This window comes from Nelumbo nucifera, chromosome 8 (assembly GCF_055504915.1).
Source record: "Nelumbo nucifera cultivar China Antique chromosome 8, China Antique-T2T, whole genome shotgun sequence".
In the NCBI taxonomy this organism is placed as follows: Eukaryota; Viridiplantae; Streptophyta; class Magnoliopsida; order Proteales; family Nelumbonaceae; genus Nelumbo; species Nelumbo nucifera.
Genome location: NC_142656.1, coordinates 29807023 through 29821623, shown reverse-complemented (window position 1 = coordinate 29821623; position 14601 = coordinate 29807023). Strand labels below are relative to the sequence as shown.

General features: G+C 37.8%; 1 protein-coding gene across 2 annotated transcripts in view; it reads right to left on the bottom strand.

Moving 5' to 3' along the window:
• Positions 1–14601, bottom strand: part of LOC104586706 (glutamate receptor 2.9-like) — a 44003-nt gene that overhangs the window by 15377 nt on the left and 14025 nt on the right. Inside the window, exons 1-4 of one of the 2 annotated variants that reach the window (XM_088893857.1) lie at positions 9891–10507; positions 8675–9786; positions 7715–8015; positions 5871–6265 (exon numbers count right to left, since the gene is read on the bottom strand). In XM_088893857.1, coding sequence (XP_088749983.1) covers positions 5871–6265; positions 7715–8015; positions 8675–9786; positions 9891–9915 — 1833 coding nt within the window. In that variant the 5' untranslated portion in view covers positions 9916–10507. Of the gene's footprint in view, positions 1–5870; positions 6266–7714; positions 8016–8674; positions 9787–9890; positions 10508–14601 lie in introns of those variants that run through there. The other variant, XM_088893856.1, reaches the window with a different exon arrangement.

Below are 14601 nucleotides of genomic sequence, written 5' to 3'. Positions count from 1 at the left end.
ATCAGTCCTTCTTAAACTCCAGAATCGGCAGATACAGTTCCAAGTATTCCTCTTGAGCTTGAGACTTATGTTTTTTGATGATAATGCTCCTGTCCCTAACACCATTCTTGCATCTGATCCCATTGACCTTGATCTTCCCGTCGCACTTCGTAAGGGGAAGAAAAAGTGTACAACTCATTGCATTTCACACCATCTTTCCTACAGTGCCTTATCACCCTCCTACCATGCTTTTCTTTCTTCCCTGGATTTGGTGTTTATACCCAAGAATGTTACTATGGCTCTCTCCAAACTTGGGTGGAAAACAACCATGCAAGATGAGATGGATGCTTTGGTTAAAAACAGAACTTCGAAAATAGTTGATCTCCCCCCAAACAAGGAGATAGTCGGATGTAGATGGGTATTCACAATGAAGTATAGGGCTGATGGCAAGATAGAGAGGTCCAAGGCAAAGTTGGTAGCAAAAGGGTATACTCAGACCTACGATGTTGATTATTTGGAAACCTTTGCACCAGTAGCTAAGATGAGTTCAGTTCGTATCCTTTTATCTCTAGCAGCCACCTATTCATGGCCTTTGTTCCAACTTGATGTCAAAAATGCCTTCCTCGATGGTGATTTACAGGAGGAGGTATATATGGACATTCCAGTAGGCTTTTATGAGAATATTGGTAAGGGAAAGGTGTACAGACTCAGAAAATATCTGTATGGACTGAAACAGTCACCTAGGGCTTGGTTTGACAGGTTCAGAGGAGCACTCATCCGTTTCGGATACACACAGATACAATCTAATCACATTCTCTTTGTGAAGAGGAGAGATGCTCTGGTGTCAATTCTGATTGTGTATGTGGATGATATAGTAGTGACAAGAAATGATCTAGAGGAGATTGATGATCTCAAAAAATCATTGTAGCAAGAATTTGAGATCAAAGATCTTGGTGAGATCAAATACTTCTTTGGGATTGAAGTTGCAATATCCAAGCATGGGATCTTTATTTCACAGAGGAAGTATGTACTTGACCTATTGTAGGAGATTGGAAAGCTGGAGACCAAACCAGCAGACACTCCTATTGTTCCAAATCATAGAGTCAATGGTGTAGATGGTGAGTTGGTAAAGGATGTAGGGAGATATCAAAGAATGGTGGGTCGACTGCTGTATTTGTGTATGACATCACCAGATTTTTGTTATGCTGCCAGTGTTGTGAGTCAGTACATGCATGCACCTCAGGTTCAACACTGGGAAGCTATTGAGAGGATATTTGCATATCTGAAAAAGCACCCTAGTAGAGGCATTCTTTTCTCAAATCATGAGAATCTAAAGCTAGAGTCCTATACAAATGCAGATTGGGTAGGATGCTTAGATGACAGGAGGTCTATATCAGGAGTGTGTACCTTTGTAGGTGGAAACTTGATCTTTTGGAAGAGTAAGCAGCAAGCGGTTGTGGCAAGGTCAAGTGCAGAGGCCGAGTATAGATCCATGGCTCATGGTGTCTCAGAACTTCTTTGGGTTAGATCTCTTTTGAGTGAGATTGGGTTGAAATCAGAGAAACCTATGATGTTATACTGTGACAATCAAGCTGCAATCAATATTGCCCACAATCCAATTCAGCATGATAGGGCAAAACACATTGAAGTTGATAAACAATTTATAAGAGAAAGGGTAACAACCGGAGAAGTCCGTTTGCCTTATGTCTTTTCAGAGTTGCAACTAGCTAATGTTCTCACTAAAGGGATGGGCAAAGAACAAGATTGAACATGATCTACGCAAGTTGGGAATGTGTGACATTTACTCCCAACTTGAGGAGGAGTATTGAAGATTAATTAGTTTTATGATTTTTTTATGAGTAGATGTTTTATGTTAGTCGTTAAATAGGTGGAGACCACAGTAATTATGTGAGTCCAAATTTTATTATGTTTTTGTGTCTTATATATGCTATTTTATGTCTTGCTGCCCTATAAGGGTATAGTTGTCTTTGTACTGCTCTATTATTTTTAATATAAATAATAAGTGAAGGAGGCGGCTAAATTTTTGCACTCCTTTCTTTTCAAATTCTCTTATTCTCCTTCTCTCTTCCCCCTTTCTTCAAGAAACTCCTTTTATTTCATATTTTTTAATTCAACAAGCTTTCTACTAAGGGGCGTATCGGAGGGGTCCCGGAACAATACGTAACGGCTAATACGACACTGTAGATTTGGTCATCCATCACTTAAAGTAATGAAGTCTCTCGTTCCGTCGTTGAGTCATCTTTCAGTTGGGGAAACATCATCGTGTTCCCTTTAATCCTAGGATTGATAGTTGTATGCCGAGTCCTTTTTCTTTAGTTCATTTAGTTGAAGAAACATCATCGTGTTCCCTTTAATCCTAGGATTGATAGTCGTATATCAAGTCCTTTTTCTTTAGTTCATTTAAATGTTTGGGGTCCAAATAAAATAATGTGTATTAATGTTACTTTCGTGGAATCCACTCCGTTTTTCTCGAAGTCAAGTGATGTTTCTTCTTCCTCACCACCTCCTCTTCCAATCTCCATTAAGGACCCCATTCCACTTGTTCCAGTTGTGACAAAGTCTTTGCCTCTGGTGCAATTTCTTGTTGAATGGCCACCCATTCGTCAAGTCTATACACATTGACAACATGTACCAGTTCCTCCAGCTTCATCACTATCGACAAATCCAGCAGTTGTTCCCACACTTGTTACAACCCCGGTTTCTGACCTTGATCTTCCTATTGCCTTGTAGAAAGGTAAACGCAGTTGCACACTTCATCCTATTTCTAATTATGTTTTTGTTACTCACTTTTCTACTTCCCATCGCTAGTTTATTTCTTTGTTGTCTTCTATTTTCGTTCCTAAAGATATCCGAGAAGCCCTTGCCTCTCCAGGGTGGCACCATGCAATGGAAGAACTCTCCACCTTAACTCATAATCATATGTGGGAGCGGTTAAAATCTAGACTGGTCGCCAAAGGGTATTCCCAAACATATGATATTGACTACACGGAGACCTTCTCTCCCGTTGCTAAAATTGGTCTAGTCCATGTTGTGATATCTCTAACTACTATGTATGATTGTCCTCTCTTTCAGCTTGACATTAAGAATGCTTTCTTATATGGTGATCCACTTGAGGAAGTCTATATGGAGCAAGAACCAGGGTTTGTTGCTCAAGAGGAGGATGGTAAAGTGTGTAGACTAAAGAAGGCCATTTATGGACTTAAGCAGTCTCCTCGTGCATTGTTTGGTAGATTCAGTAAAGTGGTAAGGCTGTTTGGTATGAAAAAGTATTAGGTTGACCACTCAGTATTCAGTCATGATTCGCATGCTGGGAAGATCTTATTGGTGGTATATGTAGATGATATTGTCATTACTGACAATGATAGATTGGGAATTGATAGGTTGAAGACCTTCCTACAGGAACACTTTCAAACCAAGGACCTTGGTAAATTAAAATACTTCTTGGGGATAGAAGTAGCAAGGTCTAAGCATGGTATTAATTTGTGTCAAAGGAATTATGTTCTTGATTTGTTAGAAGAAACTGGATTATTAGGTGCCAAACCAGCCAATATCTCTACCTGCTATGAAATCAAATACCAAGTTGAGCAATGATATGGGTGAAGAATTTGAAGATCCTAGAAGGTACAGGTGGTTGGTGGGTAAGCTAAGCTACCTAACCATTACCCAAGCAGATATTTCATTTGCAGTTAGTGTGGTGAGTCAGTTTATGCAGAAACCTCGGGTTCTACATTGGGATGCAGTTCTAAGGATTGTAAGGTATTTGAAGGGAGCTCCTTGTCGTGGCTTGATATATAAGAGTGAAGGAAATCTCAAAATAGAGGGATACACTAATGCTGATTGGGATGGTTCTGGTGACATGAAAAAGTAAGAAATAGACAGTTGTGGCAAGAAGCAGTGCAGAAGCTGAATATAGAGCCATGGTACATACCACTTGTGAATTAGTGTGGTTGATAAATCTTCTACAATAGATGGGATATTCGATTGACACTCCAATGAATCTTTATTGTGACAACCAAGCTGCAGTCCACATCTCTTCTAATCCAATATTTCATGAGAGAAGAAAGCATATAGAAAGTTGACTGTCACTTTGTGAGAGAGAAGGTACTTAGTGAAGTGATAAATAATGCATATGTTAACACGGGGAGTCAATGGGCAGACTTGTTCACTAAAGGGTTGAGTCGAGGAAGAGTGCACTACATATGTAACAAGCTAAGACTATATGATATATACTCAACAACTTGAGGGGGAGTGTTAGTGTCGACTGTATAGGGGTATTTTAATCTTTCTATTTAAATTTAAAGCTGATGTGTAATGTTTATATTAAGTGATGTGTCCCATACTTAAATAGGGACATAATAGTCTTTTGTTTATCGGATAGAAACATTTAAATATAACCTGGCCGACTAAAGAGAAGAATTATGCTCTCTAGTTCGAACCAGAATTCTCTTCTTCTCTATTCTCTTCTCTCCTTCTTCTTCTTTTATTCTCTCTAGTATCTCTTCTAATACTTCTCTAGTACTAATACTAACAGAATTCTAGTGCAAATCAGAATTATAACATCCCTCTTAGTAGCTTAGGGTTTCACATAAATACCGGGGGTTGATTTTTCTCACACTTTCAACCTTATTGTTAAACCAGCCACCATTTGTACTATCTTGTCTCTTGCTACTTCTCAGCAGCGGGATGTTCACCAATTGGATTTCGACAATACCTTCTTCAATGGGCTTGTCATGAAAAACATTTACATGCGTCAACTGATGGGCTTTGAAGATGCTATCACCCCTCTCATGTCTGCAAATTAAGTAAAGCCCTGCATGGGCTTCATCAAGCCCCACGAGCATGGTTTTCTCATCTAAGTACCAAACTTACTGAGTTGGGATGTTGGGCTTCTTGTTGTGATCCGTCATTGTTCATATATTCCAGAGGGGATCACCATGTCTATCTACTATTGTATGTGGATGACTTGTTGCTCATTGGGACCTCTCCATCCCTCATTCAGTCTCTTATTCATGGTCTGGCTCATGCCTTCAAGCTAAATGGCCTTGGACCTTTACATTATTTTTTGGGGATCAAAGCTCACAGAAATACTAATGGTCTTTATCTCAGCCATTGACGGTATATTATTGATCTTCTTCACCGTGCTGGCCTTGATAGAGTCAAGCCTCTTTCAACTCCAATTGCAGCCTCTACCAAGCTATTAAAACTACATGGCTCGCCTCTCTCAGATCCCTCTCAGTGTCGGAGTGTTGTTGGGGACCTCCAGTATCCCACTCTCACTCGGCCTGATATTAGCTTCGTAGTAAACAAGGCCTGCCAGTTTTTACATACTCCCACTTATGAACATTGGACGGCAAGCCAAACACATTCTTCAGTATCTCAAACATACACTAGACCAGCTCTTCATTGTGACAACGTAGGTGCTTGCTACCTTGCTTCTCAGCCCAATTTTCACACTCGCACCCATTATATTCAAGTTGATTTCCATTTTCTATGAGATCTCCCTCTCAACTGTGCACTTTACATTCAGTATATCCCATCTGTTGATCAGCTCGCTGACATTTTCACGAAACCTCTACTGTCGCCATGCTTTACATCATTAGTTGACAAGCTGCATGTGCTTCCCATGCCCATTTGCTTGAGGGGGCGTATTAGGAGTAATGGTGACATGTCATCAGTGGTTACCACATCATCAAATAGAATTGTTAATGGTATTCGATTAAAAATCGGATCAGATGCAGCTAATAGTTAGATTCATGGAAGTCTCCAACGTTACCCTAATTATATCAATTTCTAGAAAAGATGGATAAATGATATGTGAATGATATTTCAAAAAAATATTAGAAAAAAAAAAGATGAAGATATATACTTACAAAGCCAAATCCTCCGGTTCTAATAGTTGATCCAGCCATAGCGAACTGACTACAAAACAGTTTTAGAAATACATTGATGTATGGGACTTCTTCAACAATTGCAGCAACACTTTTGTTTGATAAAGCATTTGCATATTCGATTCGTGTCGAAAGCTTTTTAAGCTTTTTTTTATTGAATCCGTTATTGATCAAAAGATTGCACACGAAGGAGTCCTTATAACAACCAACATAACTTCCATCATTGTGCAATGTATCAATACTTGTAACAGTTGGCGTAATGTTCTCCACCGTTAAGAAGGAAGTTAGATTTGCATTGTAACATGCCACCAAAATAAACAATGAGAACATCCACAAGTTTATGATGAATCTAGAGTAGTTTGATGTAAGGCCTTCCCCTGTATATATCATAAGAAAATTTATGAGGATGTCATTGAAAGTACAAAGAGAAATTAAGAAAAGAAAGAAAACAGCAAAAAAGTGTCTACAAGATATATACGAAGTACCTTAGAAGTTTTAGTTTCTGATAAAAAATATACATCAACAACCTTAGAAGGATCATCTTTCTGATCCATGAAGAGGATCACAAAGATAACATATTGAAGTTAATAAATAATAACAAAATGCAACTTTGTTCATTAATTAGAAGCATGTAATCTTGAATCATTTACAAACAAAAGATTAATTACATGGAATGGAAAGTTAGTCCTGTCATATAGTTTTGACTTCGATCGATCTACTGAAACCAAAAACAACCTAGGCAAGAATGTAATACAGCGCCTATTGATGTGTTGGGATCTGCTTTCCATGTGAATCAACACATTGATCAGGAACATCTTCTGTACTTGTATGTTGCCATTCATGGGAGATGTTCCCAAATATACAGCTGTAGTAACCTGTATGAGGTTTTCTATTGAGATACCCTCAAACAACGCATCCAAATCTGCTGACCACTACACATTGCTGGCAATGCTCATCCAGCCGCATGTTGAAAATATCAGTGATGTAAAGTACAACTGATGTTCCAAAGGTGTGGGTGGATGAATGTGGCTAGCAATGAATTGTGGTCAGCAGATCAAAAAACAACACATTCATGATTGTGATGCATGTCTTACTGTATTCCAAACCAAATTGTGAAACAATTGCATTCATCATTTTGAATTCCCTTCTAATTTGCTGCATATTTTCTTTTAACTTCATACATAAAAATAAATATGCAGCAGATTAGAACAGATTTCAAAATCAATCGTAAACATAGGGGGTGTTCTACAATATGAATTGTTTTTCCTGTTACCAATTCCAAAAGCAAATCAAGACCATCTTGTTTCTTAAAACAAAAACACAAAAAACATGTTCTTCGTTGTGTGTGTGTGTGTGTGTTTTTATTTGTTTTAAAACTGAAACCAAAAACATGTTCTTGAATCTGATTTCAAAATATGTTTTCATATGATTATTCAACATCATATTCCAAAAATCATATAATTTATATATTGTTTTTGTTTTAGAAACTAATATTTTGTTGGTTCCATAAACATGTATTGTTTTCTAAAAACAAAACCAACTTATTTCTTTCCTTTGAAAATAAAATTAGAGTTCAAAAACATTTATATTGTAGAATACCCCCATAAAGAGTGCAGCAACACATGATTTAATAAATTTAAATAAGAAAAAGTACTAGCTAGTGAATTAACTAATTAGTATGAATGCTTTCCTTTTCCTTTTGAGATTTCTTGCATGTTATAACTAGAATACAACCATCAAAAAGAGAAAAAAGAATCCATTGTTGTAAAATATTTTTCTTAGAATTTAACACTACCCAATAAATGAATAGAAATATTTTTACTTACTTTGTGCAAAAACTATTAGGGAGAAGGAATAATGGAGAACTTTCCCCAAACATTTGCCTTGAAAATCGGCATTACGTTTACGCTCAAACAGCCATACTAACAATCCTTTCGAGATGCACAATATAAAGCTAACCAACCATACCAGTGGTTTAAAAGGCTTGAAAAACCACAGCCAAACTCTGCCATGGTTCTCTATGGGCACAATCAGGGCAACTCCGAATCCAGTATATGGTTGTGTGAACCCTACAATTTTCAATCTCTCTTGTGTAATTGTTATATCTCCCACAGCCGCATTAAAAACCTGATCCATCCGACCAGTACATAAGTAATTAAATAAAATAAATAAGAAAAGCAAGTCAGAGAGAGAGAGAAACGACAATTGTTTAACTTGATGTGTGGTTAGCGAAAAAAAAAACCTTGATGTGTGCGTATATCAGAGAGAGAGAGAGGATCGAAAAAAATTTTGAGACGTTAGATCCCCCAAAACCATACCTGATTTCTTTCCCACACGAATGTACCCACAGGATACGACCAACAAAATCAACGTTTCCAGTTTACGAGAACTGGAAATCTTGTCTGTTCAATATAACCGGCCAAACCTTGGGATTCAGATTTCAGAGGATTGAATCAGGTTTTATCGAACTGTTCAGCAGCCGTTCTGGTTATTAAAGCATTGGAGCAAATGGGAGTCGCTGATACTTGTTGGTTTGGTTTACAGTCGGAATCGGAGTCGAAATGATCTATTTTCATAGTATTCAGACAGGAATGGAAATGGAAATTGGAATCAATAGGAATGAACAAGAGGGAATGGCCATTCCCTCAAATGGGAGAATACCATTCCAATAAGAATGTGAATGAGATTCCATTTCATTCAATCAAACAGTTAGAACCGAAATAGCTCATTGGGATCATGCATAGACCAAATATCCAAATTGGGATTACGAAATTTAAAAGTACTACCTGGTTGGATACTTGACGCACGAGATCGGTATAAGCTCCTTCAAATGGGACGTACTTGTAACAGTAGTTTAGGTTCTGCATAGCAGATTCGAAAACTTCTATTGAGAAACCCGTCGATGTATTTTTACGGGTATCGTTGTCGTAAGTCACATTAACGAATTCACCAAACACGCTACGAATAGGGATACCAATAGTTAATATTCTATCATTAGAATTAGCTGTAAATCCATTCGGGCATTTTACGTCTGTATCTTCTGAGCTCATCAAACGACGTGAAGGACCGGTCCTTGGGGTCGAATACTCAACTCTGTGAGTTCTCCCTTCTGTCGTATCAACTCTCCGAAGTTTGGACGGCACTAGAGATTTGAACGAATCAGCCTTTCCGGCTGCAACTTTTTCAACGGCAGTTGCAATGAAGAATACTGTATCATATGCCCAGAGTAATGCATAAACGTGGTGTTCCATATTTTCCTTGTCCAGATGTTCCTCTTGAATTTGTTTTCTCCAGCGATCTTCAAACAAACCAAAGGCTTGAGACTGTGGCAGCTGAGCCTTTGCACCCAAAACGCTTTCAGTGGAATGGAAGATACAGGAATCCGTAGCAATCCACAGGTACCCAAATTTCATCATCCCCGCCTTCTTGACTTGTGTGAAGAAGGAAGAAGAAAGAGAAATAGATAGATGGACGATGAAGCTTCTTGTGCTAGTTCCTCTTAGCTCGTGCAAAGTATCTTTAATTACTTTAGTTTCTGCACCATAGGGTAAGACAATTCTTTGGCATAGTACTTGAACACCCATATCTGCAAGCGTATCAGAAATATGTAGTATCGCTTCAGCTGCACTTTCACTGTCATCATGGATGATGGACACTTCTCTCAATCGATATGCTTGGACGATGGCAGCAATATTTGCTTTGACCTGGGACAAATCAATCTGAGCAATTCGCACAAAGTAAGGGAATTGGCGGGGAGAAAGGCTTAAGCTGAACGGAGAGACGGAAAAGATTGGTATTCGAGCTTCGTTTCCCATGCCGACCAGGAAATCTGTCTCTTCAGATTCAGATGTTTGTGGCCCAAGAATAATTGCTTTCACCCGGACATCTTTTATCAAATCTATCGTACATTCAAAAGATACAATTTAGAATTCTTTTGAAGATAAACTAAAAATTTTATTAAAAAAAAAGAAATAAATTACAACAGAGGTGACCAAAAATCACCCGAGAGAAGAAAGACAACAAACATTCTCCAACATACTCCAAACTTCAACCACTTGAAAGCCAAAACGCCATCCAAACAAACTCCATCCAACCCCAAACAAACCAAACTGGAACAACAAAAACCTTTCAAAACAATAGACTCAACACAAGCCACAGCACCCACCTAAAGCCAAAGCATCAAAACGCCACCAAACTCCAAAAAACAAACAAAGACAGTAAAATACTACACTACTTACTCTTCAATCAAGATCTTTACTTAACTACTTTTATCTCTTCCAGTGATTTGAGGGCGAATCTCTTTCCTTATCTTCACAACCTTCTTCACCTTCGTAATAGTCCCCACCCTAAACAAACTTTCTCTTAACCTTGAGAAGTTTTTCAAGACCAGGCCGGATACCTCTGATTTGATTTTTCAAGTGCCTTTCTACATTAGAAATTTTTTTCATCTCTTTTTTTCCATTATAGATGAAACAATTCTAGAATTTCAATAATCTTTTACCTCTAAATTTTATTGAAGATTTTTATTATAAAATCATTTTCAGTTGTAGTACTTTTATGTTTTACTAGCGAACATGTACATGCATTTGCACGTTGCAGTATCTCTAAGACAAAACTATTTATAATTCATTGATAGTTTTTGGTCAGTTACAAGTGGGCAATTTCTGGATAGTTATAAGTAAACAGTTTCTAGACAGTTACAAGAAGACAGTTTCTAAAATGATAATAAAAAAAATATATGCCCTCTTTATGCCCATTGTATGTTTAGAAAGGAGGGATAGAAAATGCCCAATGAAAATCCAGAATGAAAGAACATTCACTCTTTTGTAGGTAGTACAGATACGCTTAAATGATAAACAAAAGAAATGCAACATAACCATATATGATTTCAAGGAGATGCTCAGATCATTACAAACACTATGTATTACGAGGGGAATAAGGGGTGCAGACAGAGAAGGGCCCCATGTGGTCATTGGCCTTAGAATGGTGAGTTGCAGTCACACAGTTTAATCCCGTGCCTATCTACATTTATGGAGGGATGCTGATTGACCATCTCAACTATTGAGTCTTTGGTGTAAATACTTTCTCAGTAATCTTTAATCCTTTGTGGCATGTTATAGACCAATTATTACCAAATGTAAAATGCATCCCTTCTGAGTCCATTAGCTATCTCCCTGTTTATAGAAATTGTTATTATATATGGTGCTCATGCACTCATGTTAAAGTTCTCTTGAGACATTTTCTTTCAGCAACTTGTGTGGTTGTAGATCTTCTTATGATCTAATAAGAAGTGTCCTCAGCAAATGTAATCCAGACAAACACCCCCACAGTTAAGAACCCCGTAAGTAATGGCTCAAGCAACTGTTCCAAGAGCGCGGTTCATAAATCATAACCAACCCAACTCTGAAACTTTCTGGACTGTTTGTACTTCATGCCTTTCTCTTGGTCATTAGACTTTCCTGTAAGAACTTTCGGAAAACTTTTGTGGCCGTAGAAACAAGGAAAGCCCTCGTAGGTGGTTCTATCCATTTCTATTCTTGGTCATTTTTCCAGAATTTGTGCTTGGGAAACATGGGTTCAATAGCAATAACATATCTCCCAACCAATACCATATTTTTCACAGAAATTGTTGTTCATGGCTTTTATTCTGGGTTTAGGTTTGAGTATCCAAACATGTCTTTCCAGTGAAGCCCATTCCCTGGAACCTCTGTTGGCGTTGTGGGTGCTCATGGATCAACCATCCAATCTGTTGGTGTAGTTTATCATACAAATGACAATGTAAAGAGAACAGGAGAGAAGGTTAAGATAGCAGCACGGGAGAAGGGTCTCACAAAGAATGTCTTGAATGCTACATCTTGTAAAGTGTTGGCTGCCCATGCCTACACATATTAAATTAAGTTCTCTTCTATTTCAGTTTCAAGGAAGAAGACAATGAACAATCACATTTTAAAGTTTGGGTATTAACTTGACACTACCCCCAAAGTTTAGAGTACTAAACTGAAATTTTCCCTTGATTTTGGGTAACTTTTCAAAATCTATGCATCCCAAGGAACCATAGGTGTCTTGCCCCGCTATTTTCGCAAAAAAAGAGAACCCTTTTTGGCCTCAAATTACAATTTTTAATATTTTTATAAATAAAAAAATTAAAAACTGAATTAAAAAATATAAATTAGATATAAAATAATACATATAACATATCTAAAATATATATTTATACACACACATATACATATATATATATATATATATATATATATATATATATATATATATATACATAACACATATATGCCTTGATGTGGCATGGTCTGAACCGTTCAACCTGACTAGTCAAACTGATGACTGACGACCCAAAGACAAAAACAGTTCAGCCTTCAAATCAGTTTTTAAAACATTGGTCGTTACAAGAAATGATGAATTCACTTATTTGTGATATCATTGCATGCTTGGAGCTTAGCAGGTAGGTGGGATAATTGATGTTAGTTCATCTAATATTTCTCAGTATAATCTAGAAGCAATAAGGTTTTAGGTGGTCAAGTTCCCAAGAGTTATCAAGGTGGTTGTAAATGGGACAAGGTTTGGCTCGAATAGCAGCGGAACACTACAACAACAATATTAGAATATAGCGGCAGATTTCATCATGGCATAAATATAACGGAGAAGTACAGATACATCCGATGCAGAATTCTAAATTCCAGTCCCCCTTTATTACTAGCCCTTTCCCCCCTATAAATCACATCCTTCCTGTGAATTTGGCATCAATTCACGGTCAGGATGCATTCCCCCTATACTTTGGGGCTATAAAATTCTAATATGGGCTGATTGGTCATTCTCCCAAAATATAGTGATCTATGATATAGCAACAGTTATGTTAGTGCCACTACATGCATCTTGCTAATAGCGTTTGATTTTAAATGCCACTATAGAGATTAAAGTAAATGTTGAATGAAAGATAAAAGGATGAAATATTAGGTGGGCATCTTTGTGCACACATTTACCCTTCTTTCAAGAGAAAATGTAGGGTTTCCAGCGGAATTCAGTGCAGCAATATTGGACTATAGCGGCAGATTTCATAGTGGCATAAATATAAAACCACCAATATAGATTTCATTTTTTGTGACGGTTATGACAAAGCGCTATAGGTATAATATAGTGGCATATGATATAGCGACGGTTATGTTAGTGTTGTTACATACATCTTGCTAGCAGTGTTCAATTTTAACCACCACTATTAGGGTTGTTTACAGGTCGGGTTGGGTCGGTTTATTGAGATTTTTCCAACCGATTCGACCTGGTCGGGTTACCTGAAATTGAAACTGAAACCAACCCTGTGTTAATTTGTCCTTGATCACAAGGACAAGAGTAGAGTGGCTACTAATAAGTACAATTGCACCAAGTTCACTCCCGAAAATATCATGGAGAATGTTGATTAATGAATTTATTTGCCAATCTCAATTCAAGTTTTCATATGTTTCTACCACTTCTTTTATTTTTTTTTTAAATTTTCTAGAGTTGTTGTAATCTAGCTTATTCAATAAATTTGGGGAGAAAAAGAGAGAACCAATAGTTTATTGAATGTTGGATTTGTTTTTGCCTGCAAAATATACAATGGTAGGATTTTATCTTAACTACCATATCATTAACATACATAATTAATACTATTAAACCTCTTGTCCTTTTATAGAACAAAATGTATGATTTACACTGCCTTGCATGTACCCCGTAGTTTTCGTTGCTCTAGTTAACCTCTGGAACCATGCCATGGGTGATTACTTAAGTCTATGTAAGGCACTTTTAAATCTACACACATTTCCTTTTGTGTTAGACCCTAGAGGAGGATCCATATAAACTTCCTCTTGTAGGTCCCTGATGATGTGTGATCTGACAGCTCCCTGCTAGAAGGTGATTCAGATGTCGAGCTGGACAATTCCTTGTTGGAAGGTGACTCAAATGGTGAGTTGAATAATGTCAAGCTAGAAGGTGACTTGGATGCCGAGCTGAATAATGTCGAGCTAAATAACAACAGGTTGTATAGTTTACTAGGATGACCTATATAGAGATAGTATTAGAGTGCCTAGGTTGCTCTACCCGGGGTGGGCACTCCGATGCTTAAGTCAGCGAATTAGAGATTTTTGAGAGATTTAGAGAACTACAAAAGCTAAACTACGCATATATTTTCTCAAGGAAGTGATGCCTTTATATAGGTGTAAGGAACCAAACGAGTCTAAGATTCCTAGGGAACCTTTCCCACTAAGTTCGAAGAGGATCTTTCAGTCAATTACGCGATCCACACACAGGGCTAAGGACCACTTGATCAAATCTGATGCAAACATTGCGGGTAGGCAGGCCTTGTGGTTGAGCGTTGTTACCTCAGAGAAGTCAGAAATAGTAACTTGCTTAAGGAAGAGGTCGACGAAGATATTTCGTAGGTCTCTACTTGGACCTTAGTGAACTCAGAAAATGCTCGAGGAGGTCTCTCCTCACGCCGAGGTCTTAGACCGGCAAGGCCGAGGTATTACAGGTCGGCCCTGGTCGAGCTACTGCTAGCCATTCTGCCATGGTAATCAACTTACTCAATGCTGAGATGTCATCTAACTATTCAGACATGCTACATGTCGTGATGTAATTTGGAGAAAAAAATTACCCTCATCAGTCCCCATTCAAGAAAGTATTCTTAACATCTAGCTGATGCAACTCCCAAGACTAATTAGCT